Below are 19736 nucleotides of genomic sequence, written 5' to 3'. Positions count from 1 at the left end.
AGGTCTTATGGAATTGTAATCTTTTGGAAATTGGGTGTTCTTGAGGTGGTTTCTAGTTTCATGGGGGAAGGTTTTCTAGGTATTCATGTTGTATGGAAGGGGATCTCGGTTTTCTTAGTCAATGTTTACTCTTCTTGTAACATCGCTAAAAAGAGAGTTTTTTGGTCTTCCTTGAGAGGTTTTCAGCAGCAGTTTCTAAAGGGGTTATGGTGTGTGGGGGGGGAGACTTTAATTCGGTGCTTAGAAGGAAAGAAAGAAGGGGGTGTTATTTAATTTTAATAGAAGGGAAGTTGAAGAATTTGAAGAGTTTATTCATATGATGGATCTTGTTGATGTGCCTTTAATGGGTAGGAAATTTACTTGGTTTAATCTGGAAGGAAGTGCTTGTAGTCGTCTTGTTTCGATTGGGGCCCAAAACCCTTTAAGTTCTTTAAATGTTGGTGTGATCATAAGGATTTCTACCGGTTTGTTGAGGACGTGGAAATCTACGAGGATTCATGGTAAAGCGAGATTTATTCTTAAAGAGAAACTTTGTATTCTTAAGTCCAAGCTTAAGGTGTGGAATAAAGAGGTTTTTGGGATTCTTGATTTAGATGTAGAAAAGGCGGTAAGCTCTCTTAATTCTCTTGACTTGGAGGTGGCAAATGTAATGAGTGGTGGATGGATAGGTGATGATGTGAGGGATGCTAGAGTGGTGGCTTCTAAGGAGGTGTGGGATGCTATGCTTGTTAGGGAAAGTTTCTTGCATCAAAAGTTGAGATGTAACTGGATCCGTCTTGTAGATGCTAATTCTAGATTTTTTCACTCATTCATGAAAGGAACATATAGGAGAAACAATATTCTTAGTTTGGATTCTGCTGGTGGGAGATTAATGGAGTTGGAGGATATTAGAAGGGAGGTGTTTAATCACTTCAAAATTCGCTTTACCGAACCTATGTTGAATAGGCCGGTTTTGGATGGAGCCGTCTTTTCTATGCTTTGTTTAGAGGATAGGGAGTTGTTGGAAGCGCCTTTTCTTTTAGAGGAGATCAAATCTGTTGTGTGGCTTGATGATTGTGAGAAGAGTCCAGGGCCTGATGGTTTTCCTCTTGGCTTTTTTAAGTCTTGTTGGGAATTTGTAAAACATGATGTGGTTAACTTTGTTCAGGATTTCTATGTGCGTGGGGTTCTTCCTAGGGCGGCGACGACATCTTTTATTGCTTTGATTCCGAAAACTGTTTCTCTTCTCTCGGTTGATGAATTTCATCCTATTTGCTTAGTAGGTTATTTATATCGATTGATTTCTAAACTCTTAGCTGCTAGATTGAGATTGGTGATTGGTAAGTTGATTTCGAGATATCAAACGGCTTTTATTGAAGGGAGGCAAATGTTTGATGGGGTTTTGGTTCTTAATGAAGTTTTGGATTTTGCAAAAAGAATGAGGAGGAAGTGTATGATTCTTAAGGTGGATTTTAAAAAAGCATATGATTGCGTTTCTTGGGATTTTTTTTAGGTTTATTATGAAGAAGATGGGGTTTGGTTCTAAGTGGATGAGTTGGATGAAGGGGTCTGTTTTCTCTATTTCGGTGTCTGTTTTGGTGAATCGTAGTCCCACTGACGAGTTCAAAGCTTCTAGAGGTTTGCTCCAAGGGGATACTCTTTCCCCTTTTCTTTTCCTTTTGGTAGCCGAGGGTCTTGCTGGTATGATGAGGAATGTTGTTTCTTTGGGGTCTTTCAAAGGTTTCAAGGTTGCGGATGGTATTCAGTTTGAGATGCTCCAATTTGCGGATGACACAGTACTTACTTGTGATGGCTCTAGTGATAATCTTTGGTGTATAAAGTCTTTATTGCGTGGTTTTGAATTGGTGTCGGGTATACGCATAAATTTAAACAAGAGCAAGTTGTATGGGATTCATTTGGAAGATCATGTGGTGAATGCCGCATCTTCTTTTCTTTCTTGTCAAGTAGAGAAGATTCCTTTCATTTTTCTTGGTATTCCGGTGGGGGGAAACCATCGAAGGCGGGATTTATGGGCGAGAGTTATGGAGAACTTGAAGACGCGGTTAGGAGGTTGGAGAGGAAAATGTATTTCCTTAGGTGGCAAGGTAACTTTGTTAAACTCTATGTTTAATAGTATTCCTATTTTTATGCTTTCATCTTCAAAGCTTCCAAGTGTGTGGTGGAGGCTATCTTTAAGATTCAACGGGATTTTCTATGGGGGAAAGGAGATGGTTGTAGGAAAATGTGTTGGGTGAGTTGGGATCGGATGTCTAAGTGTGAAGGAAGGTGGTTTGGGTGTGAAAAATATTGAGTTGTTTAATTATTCGTTGATGAATAAGTGAGGTTGGAGGTTTCTTACGGATGATGAGGAAGTTTGGTACAAGTTAATTACTTTTAGATATGATTGAGGTTTAGATGCTTTATGTGGTAATGAATCTAACCGGGGGTTATCCAAAGCTTCGTTGTGGTGGAGGGATGTGCGTTTGGTTTGTGGTTCTAAACTTTTTGGTAATTCTTGGTTCTTGGATTCTATATCGTGTAGATTAGGGGATGTCGCTTCTTTCCGCTTTTGGGATGATTGTTGGTTGGGGCCAACGCCGTTAAAGATTCTCTTTCCTCGTCTTTTTGAGGTTTGTGAATCTAATTCGGTGAAAGTGGCTAATATGGGGGGATGGACGAACAATGGATGGGTGTGGGATGTTGGAATGGATACAAATGTTTAGGGGGGGGATTGAAGAGGAATGGTTCGAGTTATTGGATATTTTGATGGATATTACCCTTTTTTTGGATCGATTGGATAGAGTGGTTTGGTGGAGGGATGAGGATGGCTATTCGGTCAAAAATTGCTTCAAGAGACTTTACTCCATGAAATATCCTAGTGGCATAATCAATAATCGTAAATTACTTGAACTTCAACGGTTGTGGAAGTCTTTTGTGCCTTGCAAAGTGAAGATATTTGGGTGGAGATTTCTTTTGGGAGCTCTTACTACAAGACAAGAGCTTGGTAAACGGGGAGTAAGTTTGTCGATGGGTAATTCCTTATGCCCTCTTAGTGGGATATATGTGGAAACGACGAGCCATCTTTTTCTTGGGTGCTCGAAGGTGAAAGGAATTTGGATGAAGGTTTTCCGTTGGCTAGAGATTGATGTTGATGTTTGAGTTACCTTGGTCACAAACGTGGATAATGCAACCGGAGAGGAGCTTTTGGAGTTGCTTTCCGGATTTGTGGTTAATCACTTTAATATGAATTATTTTTCTTTTCTTTGCCTTTTGGTTTGTAGGTGCATTTGAGTTAGTAGAAACAATTTAGTTTTTAATAATGTTGCTTGGGATGAGTTGGGTATCTTCTCTTTTGTTACATCTCTTGGTGGGGATTGGTTTTCTATTCTTGCTAGAGGTTGTTGTGATTTTTCGAAGGATGTTTGGCTATCAAAACCTTCCTTGTACCTTGCTTTGTAATAGGATAGTCTAGTATCCTTTGTTGGATTGTTTTCCGGTCGTTTTAGTCGGCTTGATTCTTTTTTGATTCCTTAGTATTGGGTTGCACCCCTTGTGCTTATAATACAAGCGTTTATAAAAAAAAAAATACAAGTGTTTATGAAAAAAAAAAAGTCAATGTAATTTTTCTATAGAAGAGACTCAAGAAAATATCAAAATAACACTTAAACTCAAATAATTAACTTATTTAATAGTACATGTAAGTCGCTTTTTCACAAATATATAATATATTTATTGTCCACTTATCTTTATTTATTTTCTTTCAATGCATTAAACATATTAAATTTTAGAGTATGATATATTGAACAAAAATTATATATTCCATAGAAAACAACCCTACGAAGATTTATCCCTTTTAGACATTATTTTAAAAAGAAGAAAACACAACAAACATTTTAAACAAAATTTAAGAGAGGCTAAATAGTATAAGTTGAATAAAAACCCGTGAGTTCGTCTAGATGATTCACGAGGTACCAACATATGGCAAATACAATTAGAGCACCATTTCAATAGTTCCTTTAAAATACAATCATCTTTAGATAGAAATGACTAATCCAATATATTGTATATGATATGACAAAGTTGTAACAAAAGCTAGTGCAAGAATATTAAAAGGATAAGCATATTGATAAATTATAAAATACAACTCTTAAATATGCCTTTTATTAACCAGTATCAAATGATTCAAAACACTCTTTAAGATAATAGATACCATGTGATGAATAATGTGAACAGTAGTTAAAAATTCCAAAGTCAAATAGATTCAGCGCTACATTCATTATAAAACTCAATACATGAGATCGCTCCAAAATCTTCATTCTCTGTTTGATAATGCTTCTACGTTAAATGAGAAATAATAAAAATATATTTGAATTTATGATGTAGATTTTTCTTATATATTCAAAATATGTCTACAGTATAACCGTTTATTTTTTTATGCTTGAAACGGAAATTCTGGTTGCCATTTTAAAACATTACAATATGAGAAATATAATAAAAAAGTCAATTGCAATTTTACACCCAAAACACTAAATAAATGAAATTACATATTACTCGCAAGATAATGATGTTTTCAAGCATAGAAACAAACTCAAGCTATAAAACACATAAATGACCTTATTAGCATACTAACGATAACAATGTATAAAACGCAAGTATCTTAGTTTTTTTTTTTTTTAACAAAACAAACTTAACACATTTCATTAAACAAAATATTCTCAATACAAGAAGGAGGTACATTAAAATAACTGCGCCTAGACCAAGAAATGGCCGCCTTCGCTAACGAGTGGGCAACCATATTCGCTTGGCACTTAACAAACTTAACCTCAAAGTTGGAATAAATTTGTAACAAGCTTTGGATAGATAAGATAAGCGCACTAAATTCAGAATTTCCACAATGGTGAGAATGAATCGCTTGAACCACCTTTAGAGCATCACTTTCAAAAATAACTTTATCCAAATGATTTGCTATGGCTCCTTGGATTGCCTCCTTCAAGGCCAAAGCCTCTGCTTCGGCAACGGAAAGAAGATCCAAATCCCATGTTGTGCCACCTAAGATAAAATTACCACGGATATCTCTCACACACCAGCCCCTGTTAGTAGTACCACGATTATTGCTGAAACCCGCGTCTACGTTACACTTTAACCAACCGGTGCCTGGAGGTTCCCATACCGACGGAGGCTGATCAGAATTTCCACCTTCCTTCCAATCCTGCGCTACGTACCAATCTTGCCACTTATGAAATGCCTGTGTACCAAGCGTCGATGCCACGTCAGTTTCATTGTTCCAAATAGCATTGTTTCTATTATTCCAAATTACATCAAGCATAGTAGCAAAGCGACCTGCCGTTCGACTATCCTCATTAGAGCAAATATCAAGATTAATAGATTTAACATCATGGAACGAGGTGAGACGGGGTAGGGCAATATCATTCAAACCTGCTATATTCCAACAACTATTAGTAACCTCACAGCCAAAGAATATATGCCAGTCATCTTCCATCCTGTTATCGCACAATTGATATTCTAGCGGACATTGAACATGGTGATGGTGGAGCCTAGAACGAGTCGGCAAACAATCCCTGCATATTCTCCATAACAGATGTTTGATTCTAGGCTGAGCTTTGATACTCCAAAGATTCCCCCAATTCCCAATCACCTTTTTATTCACAAGCTTGTCTTGATTGTTCCTCCATAATCTATAACCTGATCGAACACTATAAATGCCATTTTGTTCTTCCTTCCAAATCCAACGATCCTCTCCCACTCCATCCAACAACGGCACTTGAATGATAACCTCAGAATCTGTGTGATCAAACAAACTACGAATCAAAGGAGCATTCCATTGTTTCAAGTGAGGAACCATCAATTGATTAATTTTAAGCGCATACACACCTTGATATTGAGGCCCCTTTAAACAACCCTCCACTTTTCCTCTAAGCCACGGTTCACCCATCACCGGTATCATACTTCCATCTCCAATCCCCCACCTGCAACCAAGAGTTAACACGGTTCTAGCTTGCCAGATACTCCTCCAAACAAAACTAGGATTGTTATCAATAGGCGCTTCAAAAAAAGAAGTTTTAGAAAAATACCTGGCTTTATAGATTCTCGAAACAAGAGCATGAGGGCAAGTTAACAACTTTCATCTCTGCTTTGTTACCATAGCCAGGACACATTATTATCCGTCAAAAACTCTTCCTGATGGTACCAGGCTCAAGCCTAAATTGTTCATATGAATTTCATATTTATTGGTTTCCAACTAACTGATCATTAATAGCACATAATATCAATTCAATAGAGTAATACATTAATCTTGCAACTATAATAGATAAATTCTATAGCATGTATACACTGAGCAGCTAAATATAGTTTAATAGATTGATTAGTTATGAATTAATGTACATTCAAAGATATGATTATGAAGAAAGAAATTGTTGTTTACTGTTTTCTTTAAATGCATTAATCAGACCTATAGATTATATATATTTGAGATTTTAACTTGGGAAGCATAACTTTTTTTACATAAAACCCACAATTGGGCCAAAAAAAGCCATTGCAAAAAGAAAAAACAAAGTACAGCTGTAACCAAATAGGCTAATTGTTGTTCAAGCATTTTTTTGACATTTTTCAATTACATTTCTTTATTTTAATTAAATAAACAGTCACAATTAATATTATAAAATCCTTAATAATTTGGTACAAATGTTAAAGTGAAAATGAATTTAGCCTCAATATTCCTCATAAAAAATAAATATAAAATTGTTTCTCTATTACAACCAACCCATTAATCAAATTAAAAAATAAATTAAAATTTAAAATAAATTTAAAATTTCCTCTCATCTCATTGGATGTGTCTATAAATATGGATTTAAGTGTGTTTCCATGCAAGAATTCCTCCTAATAGAACATTATGTGTTAATAAATTTCAATTGACTGTTCATGACAAAGTATTCATTAATATTATATATTAACCTTAATAACTTTTTTGTAACACATGTTTAACATCGTTAAAAACTCTATTTAGATATATAGTAGGAAATATGAAAAACTACATTTTAAGTAATGTAAATAAAAAGAAAACCATAGTAATAATGCAACTTCACAAATATAAATGCGCTTTTAAATATAAAAAGAAATCACGTCACTAATAAAGATGTTTTTACTGACTCATTACTGCTGCGTCTGCTCTGAATGAAAAAGCATTAAACTCTGGTCCAAATGTTGCGACGTGATTTTCACTTCACTAATTAGTGAAGTGAAAATCACGTCACTAAAAGTTGTCATCTTGCCTCCTGCGACGTAAAGGACCACGTCGCAAATAATTATTTGTGAAGTATTTTTTCTGTTTGTGGCGTGATAATCACGTCACTATTGAGCTCTTTTTTTGTTTGTAATATGAAATCTTATTCTCACAGCCACATTGTAAACTAATTGAGTAATGGTATGATTGTTGTGTGGAGTGCAAGCCTAAGACTAAAGAGGCAATAAAATCATAACTCTTATTCGGGAAATATATAATTTAAGGATATGAATTGACTCAACTCCCAAAAGTACAAATACAATAAATTTACCTATTTGCGATTTAGTAAAAATAGCTGAAATGTAAAGGAATGATGAAAGAAAATTTAAACTTGGTAACCTAATATTAATGTTGTAGAAACAATGCGATGAATAAAAACATTTATGGACTGCTTATTAGAGAAAGATCCAAAGGACAACCCTAAATCAAAATGAGAGGCCTACTGTTCCTAATAGTTCGAAACAAAGTTTGTGTCATAGAATAAATAATCCTAAAGAAAGTGGATCAAAGAGATTGATAACTCACTATAGAAAACATGTGATATACCATATCAGTTATAATTTACACCTTGTTTCAAGAGAAATGTGATTGCCATACAAATTTGAGAACGTGAGCATATTGTAAGGTTTGAAGTAATAGGTTAATAATCATCTCAATTTAGACGACTTTAAAAATAAATTGTGCTTTTTCATTTTCACTTTTACATCCATTGAAGATTTATGTAGGATTTTAGTTGTGGGGGCTTGAACCTTGCACCGTGAAGGTTACAACTTTAACATTGATATAGAATATGATGAATTCCCAATATTTTTTTAGATTCTTTTGTTTAATTGATCATTCGTTTAAAAATTATAATAAACAATATAGGCCCTTGATTTTTAATGACATGTCAGTTTTTAAAACCTCATAAAGTATTTTATATGGGGAGGCTATTAATGTGAATGTCTAATAAAAATGAATAGCACCCTACCAAGCAAGACCTCTATTATACTTTCTAAAACTTCCCCTCTTAGCAACAAGCATCAACTGAAACTGAGATTAAAGCAATTGAGGACAGTCAAAATAATTGCAATAAATTGTAACCAACTAAGTCTATAATAGGCGTAATAGAACTCCAAACACTTGCAATAAAAAACCGGACATTCAAAAAAAAAATTTGTGAGAAGCCGGCTCTCCGCTACCACACTCCCCAGTACACCCAAAATGTCCCTGTGATAACAATACAATGTTCCGTAAGACTAAATATTTTTTTTTTACCGAATATCAATATTTAGTTTTAAATATATATGCAATACTTTTAAGTTTGCAACTGTTTTTTATTTCTTATAAGTATTACGAGATGATTATCATATCTTATTGTAGATTAAATCGATTTCAAATCAAGGTTCATAAATCAATATTGATAAATATTGTTAAAAACATATTTGAGGATAAAAAATTTATTTAATTTCAACATGGTGTTATTTTGAAGTTTTTCTTACATTTACTCAATCATATATTGTCAACTTTTAAGTAATTTAGAAAAACTCATCGAATTGAATACTTATTGAAAAATATTTACTATAGTCAACAATATATATATATATATATATATATATATATATATATATATATATATATATATATATATATATATATATATATATATATATATATATATATATATATATATATCATCACATTGCATGTATATATTTTAATTTGAATGGTATTGCATAGAAATTAAAATTATTAAAATATATAATAGCCTAAATCCGTGTAATTGCAGTTTAATTTTTTTCTCCCATTGAATTTTTACTTACTTTTATGTTATGTCTTTCTTTTGAGAAAAAGATTATTTTTTCAGTAATTTATGTTTTTTAGTTCTTTAAATTAATAATCAGTATGAAAAATAACTCAATAAAAATATATATATTTATTGAATATATACAATAATAATGTATACATTGAATAATAGTGAAAAATAACTTAAAAAGATTACAATTTATGATATTGTGTATATACATTGCATAATTGTATTTTATATAAAATATGATTATGCAATGTATATATTCAAAATCTAATATATATATATATATATATATATATATATATATATATATATATATATATATATATATATATATATATATATATATATATATATATATATATATATATATATATATATATATATATATATATATATATATATATATATATATAAGGTATGTATATATTCAATGTCTTCAACTTAAGTACATGAACAGAAAAAATTCTTACTATAATGATTAATATATACCTTATTTTGCTTTGACTGGTTTTTATATATTATTAATTTTTTTTAATGGAAAATATTTTTTTCAATTTTTTAATGTTTAAAATTTTTCATATTTCACATTCTTTATTTCTTATTCAGTATATAAAGAGTTTCACATCTATAATGTCACCAAGTAATTTATAAACAAAGTTGAGAACTTTCATTTTACTCAAAGGTATTCAATTTCATTTCAAATAATGAGTAACAACGATGGAAATGGTGTTTATGGGCAAGAACTGGCTTTGCTCCTTAGAGACAATATCAATGTGAGTATTAGTCAATCAATCTTCATTTATTTATTTCAAATTTTTAATTAATTATGGCTAATTCTATATATTTCTCCGTCTTGTTACATTTCACAGAATAAAGTGCAGGATTTTAAATCCATGTGTCGTAAAATGATTAAAACAAATAACGAAATTACCTCGATTCAAGTACGTATTCTGATAAGTTTCATTTACTTATAATCATTTTCATAAACATATCATTTTGGTATTGTGTAAAAAATTTAAGCATATAGATAGAGTTGGAGACCCAAAAAATAAATTTTTTTCTATAGCCAATAGGCATATTGAAATTCATTTCAATTTTCTTTGTCTCCAATAATTATTTAGAGTATGTTTTTAATATATTGAAAATGATTTATGAATATAATTGAGTAATTAAAAATATTTTTCCTTTGTTTTTCTAACTGCAAATGATGATCTTGTTTGATAGGAACCGACTAGTCGCGGGAAGCAACGGACAACAATATTATTGAAAACTGAAATATTATCTTTTTCATTTCCTATCAATTTTAATGTTACACGTTTTTTCGATATAGATAATATGTTGTCTAATCTTAAACAGTGGAATGTTCAATATCGAAAAAGAAATTCAGGAACGTGCGACACGGTAAAAAAAAATATTTCTTTACTTTCTTACTAGTTGAAGTTTTTTATTTAGATTTGAATATTATTGATATTTTGTAGTTTGCAGTTGTATGACTTTTTAATTTATTTTGGTATAAAACTTCATTTTATTTTTATTTTTTTAGTTTATGTTTCATTTATCATAATTCAAGATGTGATATTTTCACTATACATTAATTTAGAATATAAATAATACATATTTCTCTATGAGTATAACACTACTGATTTATTTATATTTTATTTTCTGCAGTACTATATTCATGATGTTATTACTGGTGGTAAAAAATTACGATCTGTTATAGAAGTTGTGAATCGCTTACTTCCCGAAGGATATACCAAGTTGGAATCAAGGAAAAAAAAGAGAAAGGTTTTTAATAAAAATATTATATATAATTGTCTTTGTGGCATTATTTATAAATTATATTTTATTTAGCTATAATGTTATTTATAATATCTTATATTTACTTCTTCTGACAATTGTTAGAATGATGAAGTTGATGGTGAAAATAATAATGTTGCAATCATGGCTAAGGATATAAAAAATCCTACAATTAAGAGTGATGATTTACTTCTTCCCAGAGCATCTGTACGTAAAGTAAGGAGTGATGATTTATTTTTTCCTAGTCCCTTTGTACCTAGAAAGAAGAGAAATTATAAAAAGAAGGTGATGCATCAAACTTATATTTAATATTTAAGTTTCTACATAAATTTTTTAACATGATTTTGATTGACTATTTTATTATTATCTAATATTTTTAGGTTCGAAAAGAAAAATGCGCTGAAACAGAGAAAAATATTGTTCCAAGCTCTTCAATATTTCCTCCTATGGTTGAAGACAAAATAAATAATTTGTATGTTGGAAATAATTCTTGTCCTATAGTCATCAATGTCAAAGAAAACATTCCTCAAGCTAAAAATGTTTTTTGTTCTCTTGAGATTGAGGACAAGACAAAAAATTTGGAATTAGAAAATAGCTATTGTCTTCCAAGATATGAGGACAAAATTTTATCCTCCAATGAAGTTGATGATGAAGTTGATAATGTTAAAATTGAGGCTAAGGATGAAACCAACCTTGAAGTTAGGGGAGATGATTTACTTCTTCCTAGTGTCTATGTACCTAGGAAGAAGAGAAAGTATAAAAAGAGGGTGACACATCAAACTTATATTTATATTTAGGTTTCTACATAATTTTTTTCATAATTTTGACTAACCTTTTTGTTATTGTTTATTATTTATAGGTTCGAAAAGAAAAATATGTTGAAAAAGAGAAAAATATTACTCTAAACTCTCCAAGTTCTTCAACATTTTCTCTTATGATTAAAGACAAAGTGAACAATACGGAAGTTGGAACTATTTATCGTCCTCTATTTATCAACGTCAAAGGAAAGAATCCTCAAGCTGAAAATACTTTTTGTCCACATGGGATCGAGAGCAAGGCTAAAAATTCAAAATCGGATAAGAAGTCTTGTCCTCAAATGTTTGAGGACAGGATATTTCCCTCCGATGAGGTAGATGATGGAGATAATAATGTTGAACTTGAGGCTAAGGATGAAAACAATTCTAAAGTTAGGAGTTATGATTTACTTCTTTCTAGTCCCTCTGTACCTAGGAAGAAGAGAAGTTATAAAAATAGGGTAATGCATCAAACTTATATTTAATGTTAATATCACTACATAAATTCTCTTAGATAATTTTGACTGACTATTTTATATTGTTTATTATTTTTAGGTTCGAAAAGAAAACGTTGAAAAAGAGAAAAATATTGTTCCAAGCTCTTCAACATTCCCCGCTATAATTGAACACAAAATGGATAATTTAGAAGAAGAAAATATTCCTTATCCTCTAGTCATCAAGGTCAAAGGTAACAACTCTCAAGCGAAAAACATTTTTTGTCCTCTTGAGATCAAGGGCAAGGCAAGAAATTTGGAATTTGAAAACATATCTAGTCCTCTAATGTCTAGGGACAATGAAAACACTTCAGAAAGTGAAAATCATAATTGTCCTCAAGAAATGGAGGACATAGAGAATATTTTGGAAGTGGAAGATATTTCAATAGAAGCATTGCTAAATCCACAAGAAATTCAGACTGAATCTTTGTTAAGTATTCCAGTAGTGCAACCCTATGTTCATGTCAATCAAGGAGTAATGGAAGATATGTTGAAAGCACGTGATGATAATAATTTGACATTATCGGGGGATATTAATAACTATGAAGTCTTTCCTAAGATTATCGAAGATTTCTCTGAGTATGATGATCTCATAGCAAGCTTCTTTAAATAAAATTTAATTTCTTTTTTTTTACATAAAGCAATAAAATAATCAACAATAGCAAATAAAGGATGATATGTTGGGATGATATGTTGTTATTCGCATTAATCTTTTATGTGTGTGGATTTATTATTCCTTTTTAATTGTTCTTCATAGTATGAGAGTATGAGCATTGTTCTTCAAAATTATTCGTTAAGCTTCGTTTTTCACTTAGTCATCATCCATTATGCTTCATCGTCTTCTCTTCTCCAATCGTTTGTTATGGGTATATTAAGCTCTCTTTTTGTTTTGATTATATTACATTTTTAAAAATAAAAAAAAAAATGTGTTTCAATTTATTTTAGCTTAATTAATTATTTTAATAAAGTAAAAAATGACATGGAAAATAAAAATTTTGTCTTATGCCACATCATAAAAAATATGGCCACATATTAAAAAATACATGATTTAACTTTTTTGGAAAAAAATTGAGGTTGGGGTACCAAAACTCATTAAAAATAAAATAAGGAGTTGATTACGTGAGCATGGCAGAATATGGGAGAATTATATGTGAGCATAGAAAATTATGGGGACCAAAATTGTAATTTATCCTATATTTATATTTGACCGACAAAAAAATTAAATGTCATCTTTAAATGTATGGATTTTGTTAGTTACAAAAATATTAGTGAAAGTTCAATGAAACATAGGAAAAGGAGGCTTGAATTAGGTTTCACAATTCAAACTTTTTTCGTGCGCCCAAAATACAAACAACACAAAAGTAACAGTGATAAAGGTCACAAGTATTTTTATTCTGGTTCACCTCTCAATTGGGTTAACTCTAGTCTAACCACCAAGGTGATTTCGCCTGCTTAATAAGGACTTAATCCACTTATCAAAAAATTTGATTACAACCATAATGACCGCATCCAATATCTTCTAAAGGATTATGACTATATCCTAGTCCCTCAAGGAAATCAACCAACAGATGATGATAACAAGATTTTGTGTTTGCAAAGTGCTTTTAAAAATGCTAATACACACAATTTCAGTACAACAAGATTTCTTAACAACAGAATGAAAGATATAAAGCTTTCACAATAACAACAACTTTCTTCTTTGTGTAGTTTCTTAAAATTTTGTTCTCAGGGCTTCTCACTTGAGTTCTCTATATCTTTATGTTTCTGTGCTTCAAAGACACTTTTATATAGATGAAGAATAGATTTGTTGGAGGGTGAAGTTGGAATTTTTTTATATTATAGTTTGCAAGAAGATATATTAATCGATCAATAGTAGAGTGGCACTCGCAACATAGTGTGAGAAAGGATGGGATGTGATGAAAAAGTTGGTACAACAGTATAGTCCTTTTTGTAAGGTAGTAGAGAGGATATTTGATTTTGTACTATTTTAATATCTCATCACTATCTTCCTTCAGAGTTAAAATTCTTGAGTCAGAGGCTTAAGATATAAGTTATTGAAGCTTGATTTGAGTTTAGAGTTGGTCTTCAAATGTTGAGAACGTCGTTGAGGTTTCAGAGTCTTGAATCATCAGATTCATTCTGGATAAAATTCTTTCAAGTGTTGAATTGATGCTTTCAAATGTAGATTTTCTTGTAAACACATCTTTGTATTCTTCCATGATTCAGAGTGCATTTGATGTCCAAAGGTCAGAGTTGTTTGTTCAGAGTCCATAACATGCAAGCCTAGAGTCCAGAGCCTATATATCACAATTTTCACAAATAACAAACCATTAGAGTACAAAATTGTTCTCTATACATTGTATACTTAGTTATCATCAAAATTTAATAATTAGTTGCTAAATGAAACCTGTTCCAACAATCTCCTCATTTTTTATGATGACAAAACTATGCATTTTGATGAACAATTTTTATTTTGATACACAATAGTTTAAAACATCATAGTTAGGTTTGTTAGCTCCCCTCGAGTTTAAACCTAATAAATTTCTATCTTTTGTAGAGTGAGGTTTGTAAGCTTCCTCGGAGAATGAGATTATCAAAATTTGCATTGCTTCTTCAGAGTGAGGTTCGCAAGCTCCCTCTAAGAGTAAGACTTAGAAGATTTTGATTATCTATAAAAATTTAATGAGAGTAATAGTGCCTTGTTAATCAGAGATCTATATTATCAAATTTATCAGAGTTTGCACAAAGATCTCTTCAGTGCAAAAATAGATATTGCAACCAGGTTTTCCTGAATGATAAGTTTACCCACAAGAAATATTGCATGTTTGAGTTCTATTTAGGGAAACAGATACATCAAAATCATCATTCTTTTTTCTTCCCATTTGTCATCAATTAAAAAGAGTGCATTATCAACATAAACGTTGAATAGAAGACAGAAAAAGGAAACCTTTGCATTAAAGAAACCAAGAGAAACATTTCATAAAATAAGATGGAAGCTTAAACACGATAGGGAAGAAACCACAAGAGTTAATCGGAGAAGAACTAAGAACAAGAAGGTCCAACTCCAAAATCTGTCCTAAGCGACAACTTGTTTGGGCTTTCATGGATTCTAGTAGCTTTCAACTTCTCATTCCAAGTTTTTGAAAGAACACCTTCCTTAATCTGATAGTCTTCTAGATCACTTTTCATCCGCAGTATTTGCATGCTTCACATATGAGCTAAAATATATTCAACTCTTGTTGTTGAAAGAGCTATTGCAGATTATCTCATGTTTGACAATGAGATTAGATTCTCACCAAGAAACTGACACCTTTGACAAATTACCACTATAGTGGACCTCTTTGACAAAACCTTCACCTTTTCACAATTAGCAAAGAAATCCATAAACTCCTCCAGAGAAAGCTCCTCAAAGGAACCAATTCACCCGTAGACCTTCTTCTAAACATTCTTCGTAACGACACATCCCTCTAAAAGATGTGTGATAGTTTCCTCCTCCAACGAACACAACACACAAGTTAAATCTCTACTCTCCATCAATATACCTCTTTTGTGTAATTGATCTATTGTTGCTATTCTTTTGTGTAATAGACGCCATGCGAAGAAAATTATTTTTGACGGAACTTTTACCTTCCACAGATGATTGATTGCAATTACTACTTCCGGTGATAGCAGAAGACCAAAAAGCTTAGCCTTAAATCTGTCATAACAATATTTGACAGTAAAGCAACCATCCGGATTTATGCTCCATTTGAAGCTATCTTCCTCTTGCATTACCGTTTCCGCCTGCTGCAAAAAATCAGTTAATTCCTGCCACAGAAACGGAGGAACGTCCCTGTTCCCAAACAACTTCCTTCTATTCCAAGACCGACATGCAGCAGAATGAGTGGCAGCAGCAGCCATTGTTACAACATCATCCTCCGCAAGCGCAAATAATTTAGGGAAAGCTTCCATCAATGTTTTTCCACCTGTTTAACAAGAATACCAAAAGGGTATTTTCGAGCTATTTCCAACACTGCACGTGACAGCCCTTGCAAAATTGTTTTCCGACAGATTTGTGTAATTATCCGATAACAAAATATCCCTCAACCAAATAGAGTCACGGTTGTTCAAGACACTATTATCACCAATTAGAACTTTTTGCTTCAAGTTACCATATCTTGAAGAGAGAATGTTGTACCAAACTGCGTCGCGCTCCGATAGAATACTCCATTACCAATCACTAAGAAGAGCCACATTCAATATCTCTAAATTTTTGACCCCGAGTCCGCCTTCGTCCCGGGATTTACAAATGGTATCCCGGGACACCCAATGAATCTCTCTTTTGAGATCACAAACGGTGCACAGAAAATTGCTTTGATTCGTACGAATCTCATTTAAAACTTTGGATGGCGCTTTGTAGAAGGATAATGAATAAATCGGAATTGAATTAAAAACCGAATTTAACATCACCGCCCGACCCGCAATGTTGAGATGTTTTCCTCTCCACACGGCCAACCTCCTCTTCAAATGAGTTAATAAATCCCTCTACATCAAAGGTTTTCTAGTGCTATCTCCCACTTTAACACCTAGATATTTGAAAGGAAGGCTACCAACTTTGTAAGAAAGGAAGGATGACGCGACATTAAGAAACCAATCTCCCACATTTAAATCGTAAAGGTTACTTTTATGAAAGTTTATCTTCAAATCCGACATCATCTCGAAACCCCTCATGATTGCTTTCAAGCTCCATAGGCTCGCGGTGTCTCCCTCCGCCATGATAATAGTGTCATCCGCAAATTGGAGCATACTCACTTCCTCTTTTTCATTTATCTTGAAACCCTGAAAATATCCAATTGTCGTCGCTTTCCTCATTAGAGTCGTAAGAACCTCCATAACCAACACAAATAAGAAAGGAGACAAGGGATATCCTTGACGAAGGCCTTTTTCCACCTTGAAATCCTTCGTAGTACTACCATTAATTAGAATAGACATGTTGCTAGTAAAGATACATCCTTCTATCCATCTTATCCACCTTCCACCAAAGCCCATCTTAATAAGAACGTACCTCAAAAAGTTCTAACTCACACAATCGTAGGCTTTTTCAAAGTCTACCTTAAGCACTACACAACTCATTTTCTCTCTTTTTGTGAGATTCAAAACATCGTTAACCATGAGAACTCCATCCGCAATGTTTTTACCCGGGACGAAAGTCGTTTGGTTATTCGAAACCAACTCAAGAGAATATCCATCCGGGTCGGCACTTTTGTTACCATCACAAGACCAAACCGCCTCTTTCACCTCTTCATCCGAAAACTCTCTGTCCAACCACACTCTTTCGTTCTCGCTCAAGCATTTGAAGTCAAGGCCCTCGGGTAAAGCCCTTGTAGTGTCTTCTTCATTAAAGAACTTTTCAAAATGCAACTTGACTATTTCTTTATCTCTTCAACCCATTCCACCTTTCTGTACTCCCCTTCCAATAAAGTGATAGCGTTCCGTCTATATCTCTCCTTTATCGAATTATGAAAGAAACGGGTATTCTTGTCTCCGTCCTTCAATCAAAGTTGTCTAGATTTCAACCTAAGCATGCTTTCTTTCACATTAAGCCAATTCCACAATTTATTGGTAGCTTCCCTTCTAAGGCTTACAATAGGGTCAACATGGCCTTCGAAATTTTTCACCAATAACATATCAATTTCTTTAAATTCGTAATTGCATAAAAAGACGAAGAGAGAAAGAATATAGATGACTCTCCCATATTTTGTTTTCTTCTCATTATAGAAAAGAAAGATAAGAAAAAGGCCATTATTTTTTGTTCTTTTCAATAATACTTCACATTTTATTACATGCTAGCCTGAATTTTTTTTCATTTTATAAAAACAAATAAGTTTTATATTTTAAATTAGTTTAAATAACTCAAATAGTATAACAACCAAATAAAATAAATTTTATAAATAGTTATTTTAAACTAAAATGCATATTAAATAGATATTGTTTAACAATATATTTTTTAATAACATTAAATTATCTAATATTAATTTGTTTAATTTAAGGGTATTTTTGTCCTTTCAATAATAATAAAACTTCACTCATTTATATTTATGCCATATGTATCTTATAACAAACAATCCATTATAACTTTGTTTGAGAGTTGAATAAAAATAAATCCTCCTCACCTAAATCCTTTTATTTTTTTCCCATTCAATCATTCCATTTTTCCAAAACTCTTCCCTTCCTTCCCCAATAAACTCTCAAATAAAGCCTAAATCAATTCTATTTCTCACTCATTTATCTCTTCCCACTCCATATATTTTTTATTTTCGTCTCACAACCAAATATAGTCTTATAGAGAAAATGCGTTAAAAGTTTAACTTTTTTGAATTCATTAATTAATACCATTATTATCAATATTTTATTTTTGACTAAATCATTAAGATCAATCTTAAAAAAAAATTTGTTGTACAAAAGTTTTGTATAAATTTCCTTTGGATTTTCTTTTTAAAACTTCCTTTTAATTTTTTTTAATTTTCCATTTTAATGTTTTTGAAAAAAATCCCACTTTATTTTGTTGCTATCCAATTTCAAAAGTGAAATATTTGACAAATTAATAATATCATTCTTAAAAGGAAATTGTTGTAAAAAAAATTGTATAAATTTCCTTTTCAATTTTTTTTTTAAAAAACTTCCTTCTCATTTTTTTTAAATTTTCCTTTTTATTTTGATCATATCCAATTCCAAGTAAATTATTTGACATATAAACATATTCTTTTATTTATGAATGAGTGGCAAATGTTTTTAGGAAAGAAATGTTTTAACTGGATGTTATATACTACTTTTAATATTACAACTACTTTATCCTTATTATATTTACTATTGCAATGTGATCAGGCTGTCATATTGTAAACAAAAAGTGAATTTAAAGTCTAGGTTCATTTCTCTAAATTAATTACTATTAGTAATATATATATATATATATATATATATATATATATATATATATATATATATATATATATATATATATATATATATATATATATATATATATATAATTCAACATACTTTAAATTCAGGGAATGATGAAAAAGGGAAGGAGTCTTTATCTTTTAACCAGGCGGTGTTAGCAGCAAAAGGGAAATTTTGTCCTTCTGTTGCGTGCATGGGGAGTATGGAACAGCCGTATATTGGGGCTACGTTGGAAGTAGGTGGGTTTAAGGAGTCAGATCTTGGTTCAGAAGTGGGGTTTAAATTCAAGGAGATGCCCACACGTGAGGTGGATAAAGGCAAGAATAAGATAATAAAATATAAAAGGATGGGGGGTAAAAGTGGGCCATTGAAAAAGAAAAGGGGGAAACCCAAGTGTGGGTTAAAGGCCCAATTGGAACGGAGGGGAAAAGCGGTCGAGGGCCCCATCATCTCAGATCCTATTTCCTTTTTTTCAGAAGAATTGAAGAAAGGCGATTTTGAAGGAGGCTCGTCGCATTCCGGCACGACATACGGGGTGCAATCGGAAGACTCGTTAATATGCAGAAACAACAACAGATTGAAGGAGAATTTCGGTTCCTCAGTGGGAAAGAAGATATGGAAGCTGCTTTCTAAGTTGG

General features: G+C 32.0%; 2 protein-coding genes across 2 annotated transcripts; one reads left to right on the top strand and one right to left on the bottom strand.

Annotated features, from left to right (window-relative positions):
• Positions 1–1508: 1508 nt before the first annotated feature.
• LOC131630412 (uncharacterized) lies at positions 1509–2702 on the top strand. The gene is made up of 2 exons (XM_058901190.1): positions 1509–2230; positions 2522–2702. The coding sequence occupies exons 1-2, from the start codon at positions 1509–1511 to the stop codon at positions 2700–2702; spliced, it is 903 nt and encodes a 300-aa protein (XP_058757173.1).
• Positions 2703–15594: 12892 nt separating this feature from the next.
• On the bottom strand, positions 15595–17184 carry LOC131630410 (uncharacterized). Its single transcript, XM_058901189.1, has 2 exons — positions 16722–17184; positions 15595–16121 (listed from the first exon to the last, which is right to left on the bottom strand). Exons 1-2 carry the CDS (start codon positions 17182–17184, stop codon positions 15595–15597), a joined length of 990 nt encoding a protein of 329 aa, XP_058757172.1.
• Between the last annotated feature and the right edge of the window lie 2552 nt (positions 17185–19736).

Source organism: Vicia villosa, unplaced genomic scaffold, assembly GCF_029867415.1.
Source record: "Vicia villosa cultivar HV-30 ecotype Madison, WI unplaced genomic scaffold, Vvil1.0 ctg.000680F_1_1, whole genome shotgun sequence".
In the NCBI taxonomy this organism is placed as follows: Eukaryota; Viridiplantae; Streptophyta; class Magnoliopsida; order Fabales; family Fabaceae; genus Vicia; species Vicia villosa.
Note: the sequence above shows the minus strand (reverse complement) of the source record. Positions and strands in the feature narration are given on the sequence as shown.